The sequence below is a fragment of the Netta rufina genome (genome assembly GCF_964035555.1).
Source record: "Netta rufina genome assembly, chromosome: 3".
Taxonomy (NCBI): Eukaryota; Metazoa; Chordata; class Aves; order Anseriformes; family Anatidae; genus Netta; species Netta rufina.
In genome coordinates, this window is record NC_140125.1 from 120,584,460 (window position 1) to 120,602,491 (window position 18,032).

Genomic DNA, 18,032 nt, shown 5'->3' on the forward strand with positions numbered 1-18,032 from the left:
GCTGCGCAAGGGTCGGGGCAGGAAGGAGGATGGTGCAAGAGCCGCTGTGCCAACGTCCGGGGGTGCGGGGTGGGGGCTGGCACCGTCACCACCACCGCCTTGGGCCACCCCCTCCTGTTTACGGGGTGCCCCAGGGCTCCCCGGATATTTGCTCGCCGAGGATCCCCTCCGCAAGGTGGGCTGCCTGGAAAAGTGCCCCCAGCCCCGGAGCAACGCCAAAACTTAACCTCAGCTGGGGCTGGGCACCGAGGAGCCGAGGAAGAGCTGGAGGAGGAGGGGGTCACCCCAAAACACGGTCGTGGTGGTGGGGGGGGGGTTGTGGGGGCACAGCCGTGCAGCGGGGCGGGATGGGGGAAGCAGCGGGGTGAAGCCGCAGCGGGGCACTTCCCCTAAACCCGGGCAGGCGTCTTCCTTCTGCCGCCAGCTCTGCAGGCAGAAGCCACAAACTGCATCTGCTGCAGCCCCGCAGGCTTCGTGGGCTAACGGGCTCCTCCTGGGAAGCCCCCCCAGCCCCACGGCAGAGATTCCTCTTCCCCATAGGGGATCTGGCTCTGGGGCTGGGTCGTGCCGTGGGGAGGAGGGCTGCATCGGGGTGGCGCAGCCCCTGCTCCAGCTATCGGTACCCCATCGCTGCTGAGACCACCCAGCCCCGCTGCCAGCAGGGTTTGGGGGAGCCGTGACGTCCCCAGGGGTCCCCTGCAGAGTGCCCATCGGTGGCTGCACCCCATCCCGCAGCCCCATGGCATGGCACAGGGGGGTCCGGGGGGTTTCTCCCTGCGTGGGTGCCTTGGGAAGAGGCGTTCAGTGACAGCTCTCACCCCAGCATCTCTTTGCAGTCCTCTCTCCTCCCCTCCTGCCCCAAGCTCACCCTCTAGGCACAAGGTTTGGGGCACAGCCCCCTCGCTGCACGCACCCAACGCAGCCAGAGCACCCCAAAGCTGGACACGGATTGCAGCAGGACCTCCTCGCGCCCCGAGGGGTGCAGGAAGGAGCCACGGGGACCAGACGAACCCCTCCTCGGGGACCAGGAGCAGCGGGGATGAGCACAGGGTGGTCACCATCACCCTCTGCCAGCCCAGAGCTCCCGCGGCGGCTCTCCCACGCAGGCGGAGCGGCGCTGACAGCCTGCGCCCACTCTCCGCTTGCCAGCCGAGCTGTTTCCATGCCTAAATGCCATCAAAGCCCTGCAGCTCCCTCCTCACGCCCCGTGCGGGCCAGCATCTCCAGCAAAAGGGCAAGGGGGGAAGCGCTGCGGGCAATGGGTGACCCCCTCCTAGCATGGGTGGTGTTTTTTTGGGGGGGTGGGGGCAGAGACCACCGGCTCCTGGATCCCCTCTGCTCGCTGCCACGGCTCCGTGGAGAGCTGCAGCAGCTCCCCGCACACATTTCTTCTCTCCCCGTGCCCTCCCGAGGAGGTGCCTGGGCTCCTCGTTAAGTTTGGGATGGACACTGCGGGACGCCGGGCAGCACGGCCCCCCCGGGGAGCAGGGCCAGGCTTTTGTCCTGCTGATCCCTGCCCAAAATGAACCCCAAAACCCCGAGCCTCCCACCCACAGCCCCGAGACTTACAGGAGAGCTGGTTCAACAGCCTGCTGAGCCATCCCATGCTCCTGCACCCAGGGCGAGCTCGTAGCTAAGAAATGCTCGAGAGAAACAGGTTTCCCCCCGCCTCCCCGACCCCCCCCCTCCTTCCCCAAACCACCCTCTTCTTCTTGGCACAGAGAGAAGCGATAAAAGCTGACAGGATTTATTAATAGCACCTCTCCCATCAGCAGGGAGCGGGGCTTGGGCACGGCTTCGAGCATCCCCGCACGGGGCTGCTGGAGGCCAAAAGGCACCAACTTACTTTCGCCAGGGTGCAGGGGATGGTGCCGGAGGGTCTGGGTGCTGGAGGAGGAGGACACCGGTGGCAGCTCCGGGGTCCTCCAGCAGAGGTTTGGCGTGCTGAGGAGAGGAGCAGAAGAAGTTGTGCCGTGCCGGAGACAGGCAGAAAGTGGGGAGACGCAGGCAGGAGAGGCGGCTGGGGGTGTCCTTCGAGCAGGAGGGTGGGATGCAGCGGTCCCCACTCGCTCGGAGCCGCTGCACGGCTGCTGCATGTTATTGCTGCCATCTTCAGGACGGCCAACCCGAGCCGGAGAAATATCCTCCGGGCTTCCCACCCCGGAGCGAGTCCCAGGAAAGCAGCTGTTTGCATGATGGACTTGGAAACCCCGGCCTCGATTTTTGGTTTTCTGGGAGGAAAAATCCCAGTCCTCGGTGCTCGGAGCAAGGGTGGGAGGCTGCTGCGGGGCGGGCACAGCGCTGACACCCCCGCGTCGCCCCCAAAATCCAGCTCCGTGGCAGTGCTCGGTGCTGGGGACACCCCAGCAGGGCTGGCAACGGGGTGACAACAGGGTGATGAGATTGGGGTGCTTTTGGGGTGGGTGTCACTAGGAGCCGGGATAAATATGCTGCTGGTAAGGGATGCACCCCAACAGGAGCATAGGTGCTCGAGTCAGCAGCGTGGGGGCCCTATTTCCCCATTGTGGGTGCCCCCCACCAGCACCCCATCTCTCCTCAGCCCTCGGAAGCAGCAGGGTCAGGCCCTCAGGTTTGGAAAAGGAGGAAGGATTTAGCAGAAAAGGGCCCCAAATGGGGCTAGATCTGCTCTTCTGCTCTCCTTTCAGACCTCTGACCGGGATTTTTCCCCCACTACGCCACAAAGGGGCCAGGCAGGGGTCCTGCCCCCCAGCCCAGCGATGGAGGAGGCCGAAATGACCGAAATGACCGAAAGGACAAATCCTTCTCCACCCGGAGCCACTGGTGTTCATGACAGCGGGGTGGGAAGGTGGTGGCCACCAAACCTGGAGGAACGCAGCTCCGCGGTGGCCCAGGCATCCACTCGCCTTTGGCTGCGGAAGCCGGTGGCATCCCCGTGCTGTTGCCATGGGGTTGCCATGGTTTTGGTGTCTGCTGTTACCATGGAGAGAGGAGGAGGAGGCCGGGAATAGGGGGATGATGCCAGGGCCACCGGCACGTCCCCCAGACCCCGCACCGAGGAGCTGGGGGGGTCTCTGGTTCCCTTTCTTGCTCTTCTTGAAGGTGGGAGCGGTGCTGCCTTCGCAGGGAATCCAAGTCGGCTACAGGCAGCCAGGAGTAAAGGGGGGGTTGGGGAAGGGCTCTGGGGTTGCTCCAAGCTCTGTGGGGCTGGGTGAGCCCGTCACGGTGGTCCTAAGGCAGGAGGGCTGGGCACGGGAGGACAGGCTCTGTAGGCATGGGCTGAGCGGGGTCACACATCAGCCGAGGTTTGAGGTCCCCTGGTTTGGGACTGAGGAGGTCCGGTGGGTGCTGCAGTCCCTGATAGAGGATGTATTTCTGCTGTGTGGTTGTCCCATATCTGGGGACACACGTAGGGCAACTCCTGTGCACAGCGAGGTTCAGGAGGGCACTCAGGTCCCAGTGGGGCTGGGCTCTGAGCTGGCCGTAAAAATCACCGCGGCAGCTCACGAGTGTGGTTTTATTTGAGAAATGAGCTCATGATGGGAGTTTTATTTGAGAAACCTTGATGTGAGCTGTCCTGGCCTGCTGCTCCTTCTCCTTCTGGCCTGCAGGTGCACGGAGATCACGGCTGCGAGTTCAGAGGGGTCTGTGATAAACAGACACCGAGGCTTTATTCCCTAAATTTCCCCATCTGATTACAGATTATTGCCAACCACCACTAGCAAATGTACGCATAATTAATGAAGCAAATGTATAACAGGCCATTAAGAATTATGGCCAAGAAAGTAACTATATATAGATAGATCTATATTGTCAATAGGAGCAGCAATCAACAGTATAGTAGCAAGTGTGTATATATATATAAAGTATATATATTAATATACGGGAACGTGCCACTATTAATATATAATATGCAACATGTAATATGTAATATATGTTATATATAGTATGTAGTTTATAGTGTATAATATATAATATGTAATATATAACATATATTATACAATTAATGATCTAATTATAATCTAATTATCTAATTATAATCTAATATCTAATATATAGTATATATAACATAAAATAAATATATATTTCAGATATCAGGTATATCAGATATATCAGATTATCAGTTATATCAGATATATCAGATATGATATATAGTATACAATATGCAGTATACGATATATAATGCACAATATCTAGTATATATTATTTATAATGCACAGTATATAGTGTATATTATTTATATTTTGTAATCTCACAGAATCACAGAATCACAGAATTTCTAGGTTGGAAGAGACCTCAAGATCATCGAGTCCAACCTCTGACCTAACACAAACAGTCCCCACTAAACCATATCGCTAAGCTCTACATCTAAACGTCTTTTAAAGACTTCCAGGGATGGTGACTCCACCACTTCCCTGGGCAGCCCGTTCCAATGCCTAACAACCCTTTTGGTACAGAAGTTCTTCCTAACACCCAACCTAACGTGTCCTGCCCGCCACGGCAGCTTCTGCTTTCCCCACAGTGCCCCCTGGTTCTTCCAGCTGCAATGGCCAAGAGCAGTCGCCGATTCCTACTTTCTCAGGATGTTTTTCTCTTTTCCAGATGAGGTGCTGCTGTTTCAGTTCCTTGTCACTGCCCTTCTTTTCAGTATCTCAGGCTGCACAAAGTTCCTGGGTGCACCCTGTGCCTCTCCAAGGAAGCTTCTGGTTCCCAGGCTAGGTTTTGCGGTGACCAGTTCCCAGCTGGAAGGCATTTTCTTCTGTCTCTGTATTAGCAAAAATCCATCTGGGGAGCCCAGACCTGGTCCCAGTACTGCAGACGGGGTCTCACCGGTGCTGAGGAAGGATCCCCTCCCTTGCCCTGCTGGCAGCACTTTGCCCAGTGCAGCCCAACAGAGCAGCAGCCCTCTTTGTGGCCAGGGCCCTTTGCTGGCTCCTGTTCAGCTCGGTGCCCACCAGGACCCCAGGCCCTTCTCTGCCAGGCTGCTTCCAGCCGGCTGCCCCCAGCAGGTGGTGGTGCTGGGCTTGCTCCACCCCAGGGGCAGGACCCTGCGCTTCTTAAGGAACTTCTTGAGGCTCCTATCAGCCCTTTCCTCCGGCCTGTCTGTCTGAGCTGGCTGTGAGCCCCAGGGGTGTCCAGCCAGCACCCGTGCTGGGTTGGTGGCCCTGGGAAGAGGCTTGTGCTGCTGGACGCTTCCCTGCCTCTGCCAGCGCCCCAGAAAGTGCAGAGCTGGCCCCTTGCACAGCCTAGGGCTCTGTTTCTCAATGTCCCTTCAAGGATCATTTGGGGAGTTCTCCCACGGCTCCCACAATGCAGTCCCAAGTCTTGCTCCGCTTCCCACTGCAGCAGGGTGCTGAGCTCCCCCGAGGGTGCCGGTCCCTGCCTCAGTGGGCAGATGGGTCTGACACCCCCAGCCTGGCAGTGGCTCCATCCCAGCTCTCTGAAGCTGGTCAAGGGCATCTGGGGCAGGTGGCTGTGCCCATGGGGGCAGAGGCCACATGGGATCTGGGGTGTGGAGAGACTTCCCCTGTCCTACTCCATCGCAGCCACAGGTCTGGAGACTGTGGAGTGTGTCCCACACTGCTCCTTCCTGCTTGGTCTCTTCAGATGTCCATTTGGCAGGCTCGATCCCTCTTGTGTGTCCCTAGCGAGAGGCTCACCGCATACCTCACAGCGTTCCTCAAAGCATTCTTCATTACCAGCAGGGTCAGGTAGCTCCAGAGTTTTCTTCCATTTGTGTACCGCCTTCCCAAAGACAGACAGACCAAAGTGTTATAAATGGCTCAGTCCCAAAATAGGATTATAATCAAAGTTTACAATTTATTAAAAGAATAGAGGTAAGCAAACAGCGCTGGGTGCGTCAGGAGTCTCCGCTCCACCTAGACGCACACCAGTTACATCAAGCAGCTGATTTTTATGCTCCTAGGCTAATACATATTCATTACTACTTCCAGTCCAGTCGAGGCCCTCTCACTCGGAAGTCAATACCCATAGGGGTTGCCTCCCTCGGTAGACCATACACTCCGCAGTGGAGGGTCCTGCCCCAGTCTTGCCTTCTCCCTTTCCTCCCTTCAGGCTTGTCCCCTTTATTTGGCATCCTTAATTCATGCAGAGCCTCGTTGCCAGAATATTAGTTCTTCCTTAGCTTGAGTTTCAGTTCCCCAGGAGCAGACTCAACCCTCCAAGTATCAGTAGTTACTGGTCCTTTTATTCTGGATGCGTGGGTCCAACCCCTTTCTGCTGTTCTGACAGCTGTTTCAGTAGTCAGTAAAACAAGGTACAGTCCCTCCCATCGGGGGTTCAGTGATTCTTCCCTGCAGGTTTATTTATTAAGACCTTGTCTCCTGGTTGTATTTTATGAACAGCAAATCCTAAAGGTGGTGTTTGAGCCATCATTCCAATTTCTCTTAGCTCTTGTAATCTCCTTCCAATAGTAATTATATATTTCTGGATGCTACGATCCTCAACTACATTGTTCCCTAGAGTCATCCCTTGAGAATAAGGCATACCATATAACATTTCATATGGTGATAATCCAGTCTCACTGTGTGGTTTAGTTCTTATGTTTAAAAGTGCTAATGGTAAGCATTTCGTCCAGGGCATTTGTGTCTCGATCATTAATTTAGCCTATTGTTTTATTGTTTGATTCATTCTTTCTACTTTCCCTGAGCTTTGTGGGTGCCATGGAGTATGGTATTCCCACTGAATACCTAATGATTGACATAATAATTTTATTATTTTAGAAGTAAGGTGTGTGCCCTGATCAGAATCAATGGCCTGGATTATCCCATATCTAGGTATCAGGTGTTCTAATAGAAGTTTTACCACCATTTGTGCCGTAGCTCGTGCTATGGGATAAGCTTCTACCCATTGTGTTAAATGATCTACTATTAACAATAGATATTTTATCCTCTCTACTTTGGGCAATTCAGTGAAACCAACTTGTACTTTCTCAAAAGGCCTATAAGCTGTTTTGTTTTGTTTTGTTTCTCCCCCCTGTGGCTGCTTGTTGAAACACTTTCTTTTTTATCTTCTGACAAGTTAAGCAACGGTTATGTAATTTGCTTTGCTATTTCAAAAAAAAAACAAACAATGCAACCAAATTGTTTTAGTAAATGATCACTTAACACCTTTGTACCCCAATGTGTTTGTGCATGCAAACGTCCCAATATTTGCTTTGCATAAGCTTTTGGCAATATCTCTCACCTGTCTGGCAGTGTCCATTTTCCTTCTTCTGACTTAGCCCCTATTTTCTCTAGGTTCGTTTGTTTGTTTTGTTTTGTTTTCCATTGGACCAGTCGGTCCAAAAATTCCATAGGGGTTTCTTCTGGATTTTGTTGGAACAGATTCTCCATTTCCAATTTAACCAGATTTTGGTATTTACCGTTCATTATTTCCGGGGTGACTGTAGTCTCAGGGTGGGGTCGGTCAGGGGAATGCAATTGTCAACAGCTCCGTGAGCGGTCCCATGGGCAATCTGAGCTCACTCATAAACTCAGGTTGTTTTAAGGGTTAACTGCTTTTCTGTTTCCGTGACAACTCTCGGACTGTCATGGTCCCTCTGCCCCAAAGAGCTCACACCGGTGATTTTGGGATCACAGCCTCCTGTTGAGGCAGAACTATTAACATTCCTACATCCTCTTTGCCTGCTCATTCAACTTCAAACAGCTCTGTTAAATACTACATGCCACACCTTCAGCAATTCTTTTAACCCTTCCTTTATTTTTCTCCTGTACTTTTCTCATGCCAACACCAAAGGCTCAGTCAGGGGCCAACTTAATTCCACTCTTTTCCTCTAAGATGCTGAAACAACATACCAGTATGAGACATTTAATCCTATTTTCCTTCTCTCCTCAAAAACAACATTAATTGCAAGATAGTGTTATAGTCGATTGATCTATAAAGTGGCCGTTTAGTTTATATAGTGGCCACCACTGATTGCAATACCTAGTGAAAGTCCCCTTGCTTTCTGTGCCCCCAGTTCTTCGAATGTGCCAATATGCACCCAAGGAGGCTTTCTTTAAAACGTCTTTGTTTTGGATATTACCCATTTCCTTGATTTCCCATTCCCTTTTATTTATTTATTTATTTATTTATTTATTTATTTATTTATTTATTTATTACTATTCCTTACTAGTTACTTGTCCTTTCTTTCAATTTCCATGCAAACCTTTTTACTGCGGGTTTTTACTATCTTTTCCTAATCTTCTTCCCAAATGTCCCAATTCTCTGAGATTAAACTCTTCTTCCCACATACAAACTTTACTATTTCAGATTATTAACGAGCCCCGTTTCAATCATAAATCCACAGAACTTCAGGAAAACAGCTGGAGCACACAGCCTTCAGTCTTCTAGACAAACATTACCACCTTTTCCACAAAAATTCACATTTCAACAGGACTGAATTTCAAGCATTTTTCTCATGCACTTTGTTAGTAAGCCCATACAAAACAAGGAATCACTCCTGTGTATCCATCAATATGGGGGTTTAAAAGGTAGTGATGCCTAAATAAACTCACACTCCCCGTTCTTACCAAATTCCCAGGGCTCAAGCCCGAACCACCAAAGAAATGAATCAGTCAGCCCCCCGCCAGTACTTGGGAAACTGACCAAACACTACAGCAAATACACCAACACTTCTCAACTGTTAGTTACTTAGATAATGCTCCCGCCTTTTTCTTGTCACAAAGCATTTAAGAGCAAAAATAGGATCACAAGATACACTGCCAGGCCCATATATGAGGCACCACCACTCAAAACTTGGATAAAACAGCCCTTCTTTTCAGTCTGTCACGCACTTCCAAGGACACCAAGTCACGAACCACCAAGGACAGTTTAAAGGACAAAGAGACCTGCTGGGCTGCGTGGCATCAATGCCCTAAAACCAGCAGCAGGTCCCCTGCAACCCTATTTGGCTGTCACCCAAGGCTCAAACCACTGTTGTGCAATGGGGAAATGCCTCCTGGTGCTCAAAGTCTTCAAGTGCACTAGCTTGCTTGTGCCAGACCCCCACACCAAGTGACATTTCTTTGCTTGTCTCTGCAGGACGGTTTTAGCTGGGTGGCAGCGTGCCCGGGCAGGGGCTGTGCTAGCCCTGGGGGCTAGCAGTGTCCTGGGGGGCTGCAGATGTGCGGGGCACAGTTTGCTTTTTCCTTTCTGTTGCCTGGAGCCTGGATGCAAACAGCAGCACTTGGAAGCACGTTGGATTCTGGTCCTTGGGGGTGCAAGGACCGGGGACATGAGCACAAGCCCTGCTGCAGCATTGCTCGGGGGTGGCGTAGCCAAAAGTTGGCCTCCGGCAAGGGGAAGCCCAAGTCGGCAGCTTGGCAGCTCAGGCAGTGACCTGGAAGTTGTGGAAATGCCCTTCCTGGTGAAACGAGCTAAAACATTGCAAAACTCTCTGGGGTGGGGACTTGGCCAGCTGCCTCCCAGCCAAGCAAAACCACCCCAAAAAAAAAAAAACAAACAACCTCCTCTGCCCCAGGGTGGTAGGAAGGAGCTGCGTGGAAAGGAGGCCTCAGCAGCGGCTGCTGGGCTGGCTTGAGGTTCCTTTGGTCCAACGCAGCCCCAGCCTCCAAAAATTTAGCTGGAAACCCCGTCCTTCCCCCCCTGCAAGTTTGCTCCTGGGCTGTTTTCATGGCCTCACGGCCTGCGCCTCCCGTCCCGCAGCGCAGCCACGGGCACCAGGGCTACCACCGCACCCTGAAGGCCGTGTGCCTGAAGAAGGGGGTGTACGCCTCCCGCACCTTCCTCAGGATCGACATCAACGACGCCCTGGCGCAGCCCATCTACAGGAAAATCGACCCCAGCTTCGGGGAGGTGTTCAGGTGAGGTGCCAGGCAGGGCCCCGGGGGTGCAGCAGGAGGGCCGAGCAGCTCCTTGCTGCTGGGGATTTGTCTCTCTGCTTCCCACCCGCCTCCGCTTTTGGGACCTTTCAACCTCCCAAAGCAGCCTGCTCCCAAAGCCTTGCACTGCGAAACCTCTCCAAATGTCCAACCCCAACGCTCTGCGACATAGGTTGAACCTCCCTTTTTTTGTTTATTATTTTGTTTATGGGAGGCAGTTTAATAGGAAAACAGGGCAGGCTGTGGTGTCAGGACAAGTGCACCGAGCTGCTCCTCGCTTAGCCTTGATCAGCATCATTTTTTCTCCCTTTCTCCCTATTTTTCCCTTCATAAACCTGATGGGTTTATGAAGGGAAAACCCATTGCGTGCAGCATTTGTTCCTTTGCAAAGAAAAAATAACCACATCCTCTGTCTGGTCTAGCTAAAGGCGAAGGAAGCATGGAAACCGTGCTGCTGTGCTTGCTTTGTCCTTCCCTGGCTTTGGATGGACGTCCTGCCCTGCTGGGTGGGGAGGATCCGTCTTTGGCTTTGTCCTTCCCGATGAATTTCCCGCCCCGCAGGATCCAGATGAGCACCCGTTCCACACTGAAAATCTGCCTGGACGCTTTCAAAAACGCCGTGCAGCAGAAACTGCAGGAAGTTGGGGTGCAACTGGTGGCTGACAGCAACCAGCTCCATTTCCTCAAGCAGGAGGTGAGCTCACCTTGAAGGGGGCTGTGCGAGCAGGAACGAGCAATGGGAGAAGGAAAGGGGGAAAGCACGGCCTCCGTGGGACCTGGGGAGGTGATTAGCTCTGTCTCAAGCTCCTGGAGAGGTGAGAAGGAGCCACATGAGCAGTTCCACAAGGTCTCTAGTGAGCGTGATCTTCAGGAGGCTGAAGGCTTTCCTGAGTCCTGGCATAAAACGTCCCAGCCAGCCTTCTGCCGTGTTAATTCAGGGCACAGCAGAAAGGTGATGCCCGCTGGCACCAACTGTCCCGGTCATCCTGTGAACGACACCCTCATATTTAGGCCATCATTCTGAGATTTTTATTCTGAAGTTGTTAGCTGTGTTTGTTTGTATGACTGAAGCACCGGTGGGCAAACATTTGAACTTACTCCTGCAGACAGACTTCATCGTCGCTGAGGCTGAAAAATTCATCCTGCAGAGGAAAGCAGAAATCTACCAGTCCCTTGCAGCGTCCATTCAAAATGACCTGCTGCTCTGCTATGAAGGTAAGACCAGCAACCTCGTTTTTTTCCTCTTTGTCCCTGGAGGTTTTGATTTTCACAGAACAACCCCAGTAAGGGCTCAGAAGAAGGGCCCAGGCTTACCACCTACCTGTAGAAAGGCTGCAAAGAAATCTACGGGGCAAAAGGATTATCTGTTATTTGGTCATAAACTCAGAGAGATTTCTGAAATCCAAAGTAGATCATGCACAAATAGAGAAAATTCCTTCCCTGATTTACTCTATTTTCTATATTTTTTGTAAATCATGGATATTTTCTAGAAGTAATTCATTCTTATTAGACTGACTGCCTCTGAAGGAAGGAGAGGAAAGATGCTAAAGCAATAAGCTGCTGAATCTGATTTTGGATTTTCCTTCCTTTCCTATCAGTAGGTGGCACAGTCGGAAAGCGAAACAGTTCAAAACCCCAAATCCAGAAGTTGCTCGCGTTGGCTTTAGGAAGACACCTTAATTCCTGGGGTAGTTAGTTGTGGAAATGCACTGCTGGGCCAAAGCAGGGAGGTGTCCTGGGGACGGGCCACCCCAACAGAGCTCTCCTCACAGCCAGCTGCTCTTTCTCTGACCTCTGGAAACATTCGTGGGGCACGGGGAAAAAAATACTGAGAGGAAAAATAACGAGCTCCTGTTGGGGAACATCCCTGTTTAATTAGTGCCTGCGAAACGTGCAGGAAAATGGGCTTGGGCCCGGCGTCAAAAAATCTGGTGATGCAAATTGGTCCTGTCCTTTCCATGAGAGCCAGGAGGTGGAAATCGTGCGTGAAGGTTTCTTGCCCCAAAGAGCAGGGCTCTGGCAGCATCTCCCGCAGCTCGGGGCTGATCTGTACGGGTGCTTCTGCGTCCTGAGGAGCACGAGGGGCTTCTTTCTCTGGGAAGCCAGCTCCGTTCAATCAGCTCCCCAGCACAAGCAGCTTGGCCTCCCTCTGTAGAAGACTCTGGCTATGCTCTTCTTGTCCCTTTCCCAAAGCAAAGTCCTGCCCCTTGTCCCCACCTGTGTCCTCGCTCTGGATCCCCGTGTGACAGTCCCCTCTTTGCCACAGAGGCGGCCACGGTAAGAGGACTACAAGCCTTCCAGCGGATGAAAACCATCCTTAGCACCGGGGTGACGAGAGAGGTGGAGAGAGGAATGTTTGAAAGAGCTGAGGAGAGCATGAAAGGGCACCTCCAGGACATGCAGGTACGTTGGGCGCCTTGGGGACCTCCCTCCAGCCATGGTCAGTGCTTGTGGGTAGGGGACAATGCTCCAAAAAGGATCTTGTGAATGCGTGTGATAACGGGAAGGAATTTCCTTGGGAGATGTTGGCTTCAGCAGGTTCTCATGTATGCCGTAGGCCACTGCTGGCACTGCTTTTTCGGCAGCAGAGCAGCCTCCAGAAGCACAGAGGTGTTTGACATCATTTAGCCATTGCACATCACCACTAGGGACAAAGTTCAGCTCGAGGCACCAATGTGTAGACCCTCCTGTACTGGAGGGGCTGCCTGCAGACTTGTAACTGGTCTAGCAGTTCCCTGTAACTGGTACCCACCTCACTCCTCTCCCCACGTTAACCACAGTTTGGGTGAAGGGGCTTAGAGGAGCTCAAAGCTGCCACCTCCACCCCCCGGAGCCCATCAGCCCTGGTGGGCTCTCGTGGCTCATTTTACCAGAGAGGCTCTGCTCTGAAAAGCCGTATGGAAATCCTTAACCCTTATCAAAATATCGAGCTGGGCTCTCCTTCTTGTGCACCAGCACCCGCAGCAACGAATTGGCTGGATGGAGGTGGGGGGTGGCTGCCCCCGAGCTTTCCCCGTCCCAGGGTCCCCACGGGCACTGGGAGGGACTGGGGCGCTTCAGCCCTGTCCCCTGCTCATGTGCTTGGCTGCCTGGCGCTTGCAGAAGCAGATCCCCAGGAAGCTGGAGGAGGACTTTTCCAGCGTTCTCGGCTTGGTCTTTTGCCCGTGGGACCAGCTGGACGGCAAGCTGCCAGGTATGGCCGCGAGCACGGCTTTGGGGCTGTTCGTGCAGGTCCTGCACTCCTTCCTCCCCGATTTGGGGGTACGAGAGGGTGGCTGACAGGGTGAGGAGGGGCTGCAGGCCCAGCCACGAGGAACTTTCCTTGCGTTCCCTTGGGCATCAGAGGAAGATGCTGCAGGCCAGCAGGGTGCCCACATCCCAGCTGTGGCTTTGCCCCACAGCAGCTCCCCTGCGAGTTGCTCTTCTCTCGCTGTGCTTCAGTCCCCACATCCATAATTTGGTGTGGGCACGTGTTTGGTGATGGGGATAAATAAATACCACCTGGCTTCCCAGGGGGATTGCCCTGGGGGAATCTCCCCCCTTCCCCAGAGCAGGAGAGGCAGGGGCAGGCTTCCCAGGACCAAGGGGCAGATGTCCAGCCCGCTCTAACAGGCTCCTCTGTTCCTGCAGACTTACAGAGAGAATTTTTCACCATCATCAACATTCACAAGGCCCTGCAATCAGCCAAAGTCACTTAGAGAGCCGCGGGAATTGTCTCCGACGATGTGGTTTTATTATTCACGTTGGTGGCTTGCTCTTGTAATAAATGGCTAAGTCCCAATCACAGAATCACAGAATTTCTAGGTTGGAAGAGACCTCAAGATCATCGAGTCCAACCTCTGACCTAATGCTAACAGTCCCCACTAAACGATATCCCTAAGCTCTACATCTAAACGTCTTTTGAAGACTTCCAGGGATAGAAATAGGGTTACAATCAAAGTTTACAATTTATTAAGGAAATAGAGGTAAGCAAGCAGCACTGGGTGTGCCGGGAGCCTCTGCTCCACCAAGACGAACACCAGTTACATCAAGCAGCTGGTTTTTATGCTCCTAGGCTAATACATACTCATTAATACTTCTAAAAAAACCCAGGGTTATTATAATTCGTTTCCAGAATCCAAACCCTCCTACTGGAGCATGCGTATCAGTCTCCGGTGGTCCCTCTGGGGGTCTCTGGGGGTCTCTCGTGCTGAAGGCTCATAGTCTTCCTCCCTCTTGTCCTTCTCCTTTGTCCAACTTGGCTGGATGTCCGAGACTTGTGCAGCGTCCCCTGCAAGCTTTGTCTTTTAGTCGTCCTTCAGCTTTCCCCTTCTCCTTAATCTCCTGGCCACATATCAGAGACTTGCATAGCGTCCCATGCAGCAGTCCCAATAGTTAGCAGTTATTCTGATCCCCTTTGTTCTTATCCCCTATTGACACGGATTGCTGGACCATTCCTTTGCAAGGTACAAGAACTCTATACGTTAACCACTCTGTTCTTAGACCTGTGGTTATACAAGGGTATGTAAGACAGAAATCACGTTTCATCATACCCTAGCATTGTTCCATATGGACACGAATCAGATGAACACATTTCACATTCTCTTTACTCCGTGGCTTCATGGGAAATCACCTCTGGTGATTTTTTTTCCTTTTATAAAAGCATTTCTGAGCTATTTTGTATGCATTTTATGGTACTATTTAAGTAAGAGAGCCGGGCAGTGCCCCTGCCCTGCATGCCATGCCATGTTCCACACCCGAGGGGGCTCCAGCTCTGACTCCTCGTGGTGCTGGCAGCCCGGACCATGGAAGTGATGCTCTCCTGGGAGAAGCAGGACCACGGTGCCTGTGTCTGTGATGAGGTTCTTGAGGTTTCACTGGCTGCTGTGTCTCTGGGCCCCTTCGTGCACGTGGAGATATGTGTGTGTGTTTCACTCCGTCACCCGGTGTGCCTACACCCCAAACGAAGCCCGATTTTACCGACGAGGCTTATATCTCTTCTGATATTTTGCTAATACAATAAAAATGTTCGGAACAGACTCGTGCATACTTAGTGTGCTCCTACCAAAGCCATGCCTGGGCTAGAAAAGCCATGCCACAGGTTGCCCAGAGAAGCTGTGGGTGCTCCATCCCTGGAGGTGTTCAAGGCCAGGCTGGATGGGGCTTTGGGCAACCCGACCTTGAAGCCCCTCCAGTGCCACCTGTGCTGTGGCAGGGACCCCTGCCCCCAGCCCAGGCTGCCCCCAGCCCCATCCAGCCCGGCCTTGGGCACCCCCAGGGCTGGGGCAGCCTGAAACTGGAAGGATTTCCTCCTAATGCCTCACCTGAACCTTCCCTCTCTGAGCTTAAAGCCATCACTCCTCGTCATATCAGACGATTTCCTTCCTCAGCCCCTGTTAACCATGACACATGCTACACACACCACAGACGTGGCAAAAGACAGATGAAGGCGAGAAGAAAAAACTCCCTGAGTCACAGCAGTCGGTGAGCCATCAAACCCCAGGCACTGCTTGCAGGAAAGCTACGCCTTGCAGTGGGGTCGTGTGTGAACCAGGGCACCCAGAAAGGGAAGGTGCAGAAACTGCCGAGCTCTGCAGGAGGAACAAAGCCAGGATGGGCAGAAAAGGGTAGAAAAGGGCCGGCTGCCCGTAAAAACGGGGCTGGTTAGCATGTGGTGTGGGGGCAGGACGAAGGGTGATGGCCACAAAATGGAGCCCAAGCAGTTCCGTAACCAACAGAAAGAATTTGTTCACGGTGTTAGCAAAGCTTTTGGGGAGCATTTAGCAGTGAGGACAGCGTTTTTATGGCGCAGGAGCCTAGGAAAAGCTCACAGGAGATGGAGAGATCTGGATGCAAAAGCAAAGACAGGAAAAATCTGTGCAAAAGCCTTTGTGGAAAGCCCTCGCCGGGGGCTTTCTGCTTCTAGCTTTAAGGCCTGGAGGCGGCAGGATGAGGCCACGGGCACTGCTGCACCGTGACACCGGGCTCTGTCATCTGCCAGCCGAGGAGCCCCGGGGCTGCTTGCAGGCTGGGACAGGCCAGGTGAGCCACCCGGCTCCAGGAAAAGGAGCAAAAAAAAACACTCCAGGGTACAAGGGTGTGAGTAGGGGGACGGTCACGGAGACGTGACCCACGCAGAGAGGAGCCGGGGGCATGAGGAAGCTGGCGGGGGGCCAAAGAGGAAGAGCGTGGTAGGGGCAGGACACGTGCAGCAGCTTTCATTTCACCATTTTTATGCAGCGGCGGGAGGAAGCCAAAGCGTCAAGCTCTGGCTTGTGATTTATTTTATTTATTTTATTTTATTTTATTTTATTTTATTTTTTTCTGGAAGAAACGTTAGCTTTCCGATAGCTCTGTAGACGAGCCCGTGGCAGCTTCCTCCCTGCCCAAACACAGCCAGATTTCAGAAGTTTTCCGGGAGCACAGGTGAGAAAAGCTGCCTGCAGTGGGTGCTGGCCGTGTCCGCCCCTGGGTGCTGGCCGTGCGCGGTGCCAGCTGGAGTTGGTCTCAATTAGCCTGATTGGGGTCGCAATAATCACGGAGGCAAACGCTGGGGGCGAAGCAGGGGCTGCGGGTTGGTGGAGCACTGGCGGTGAGGGGAGGATGTGATAAATGACCTTGCTGGGACAGCTGGCTGCCTGCTGCGGGTCGCACATCGGCGGGTTGATGATTAACCTGCCCCAACGCCGCAGACGAGCGCGTGGGGTTTCTTCTTCGAAACCCAGGGCGACCTCTGTACAAGCAAATCGATCAGTGCCCCGGCTGGGCACTGCTTTGATTGCTCGCAGCAGGATGCTGTGCCCAGGACCGGCACGGGGCAGGAGGGTTTGGAGCAGGTCTGGCCAGACAGCAGCCCCGGGCAGCTTTAATCCAGCCGTTTTTTAATTTCTGCGGTCCGATGGCAAGGAGGCACCTGGGGAGCGTCTTTCGGGGTGGTGGCAGTGCTGCAAGGCTCTCGTGCAGGGTGTGAGCAGGTGCTGGGCCAGCCCCGAGCCGTTTTGGCAGGGCAGTGCGCATCAAGAAGCGGCACATGCCAGCACCAGCCACTACCCCGGTCGTGCCGGGGCGTGGGTGGCACGAAGCAGGCTGCAAACTTCAAAATTGTTTCCTTTTTACTTCCCCAAGTAGTCCTTGGAGTACAGAAGCGGTCGTAGCCAGGTCAGCTTGCTCGTGGAAAGCAGGAACGCCGGGGCGCTGAGGAAGAGTTTGGCCGAGATTGACATGGCAACACGTCGCGGTGAGCCGCTGTCCCTGGCCTTCCCCTCCGCTCCTGCAGGCTTCTGCTGCCCTTCCCTCCCCACCCCCAGCAGCTCACACCGACCCGGCTTGCTTTCACTTGCTGAGGGTAAAGATTTCCGTCTTTAGCTAGATGCCAGGACCCAGGAGGCCACAGTTTCTCTTTGAAGTGCGTTCCCTGCTCAGCACAGGGGAGCAGGGCTGTGCAAAGGCGTCTTCACCCGAACGTAGTTCATTTTGGGGAGCTGGCTGTGTGGCAGTCCTTCTTGCAAAACCTGAAGCTTGATACTGGAAGAAAAAAAAAATAAACTAAAAAAACAAACAGCAGGAGTCAGAAACAAACAATAGACACAAAGACGAGTCCCCCAGCTGTAAGCAGGAAGGGAAAATGCCCTCAAGGCTCCCGACACCGTTCCTGCACAAAAACCGCACTGATTTTTACTGTTTTCACTGATTTTGACAAACGTAGGGCCAGTTCTGCAGCTTTTCTGGGTAGCGCAAGGTGTAAAGCCTCCTACCTGCCTGTCGCTGCTGGGGGCAGAGATTCACATCCCTACTGGGGCTGTGCGGAGAACGCCGGTTAGGAAAAGATGCCAGAGGGGAAGGATTTGGGTTCCCACGCGCAGACACCACGTGTGAAGATCTCCTCTGGCCAGCAGCATTGGTGAGCCCGGGCCACAGAGTTTTGGCAGCTGCTTGCCCTGGCAGGGATGTCTGCGGCAGGGGAGGTGGTCACCGCCCAGATTTTAGGGTTTGGGTTTGTTTGGGTAATGATCAGGTGGCCAAACCTGCAGCTGGGTGATCCGACCTTCACCCTCACGCGCCACAGCACCCCGAATTTAGGCTGCGAGGGCTGATTCCTCTCGGTGTCAGGAATAGGTGAGGCTGTTTGCTCCGAGGCTTTGACACCTGGGGAGGCTGTGGTGCTAATAATGCTGATGTCCTTTCCCTGTGAAAAGGTGCAGAGAACAACGATGCAGCTGAGGTCCCCCA

The 18,032-nt window shown here is 53.2% G+C and overlaps 1 protein-coding gene across 1 annotated transcript; it reads left to right on the forward strand.

Moving 5' to 3' along the window:
* Positions 1-2,738: 2,738 nt before the first annotated feature.
* Positions 2,739-10,533, forward strand: LOC311208090 (nuclear GTPase SLIP-GC-like; the record flags this gene model as incomplete). Its single annotated transcript, XM_084284511.1, has 3 exons — positions 2,739-2,819; positions 9,649-9,806; positions 10,386-10,533. The coding sequence occupies 3 exons, from the start codon at positions 2,739-2,741 to the stop codon at positions 10,531-10,533; spliced, it is 387 nt and encodes a 128-aa protein (XP_084140637.1).
* Between the last annotated feature and the right edge of the window lie 7,499 nt (positions 10,534-18,032).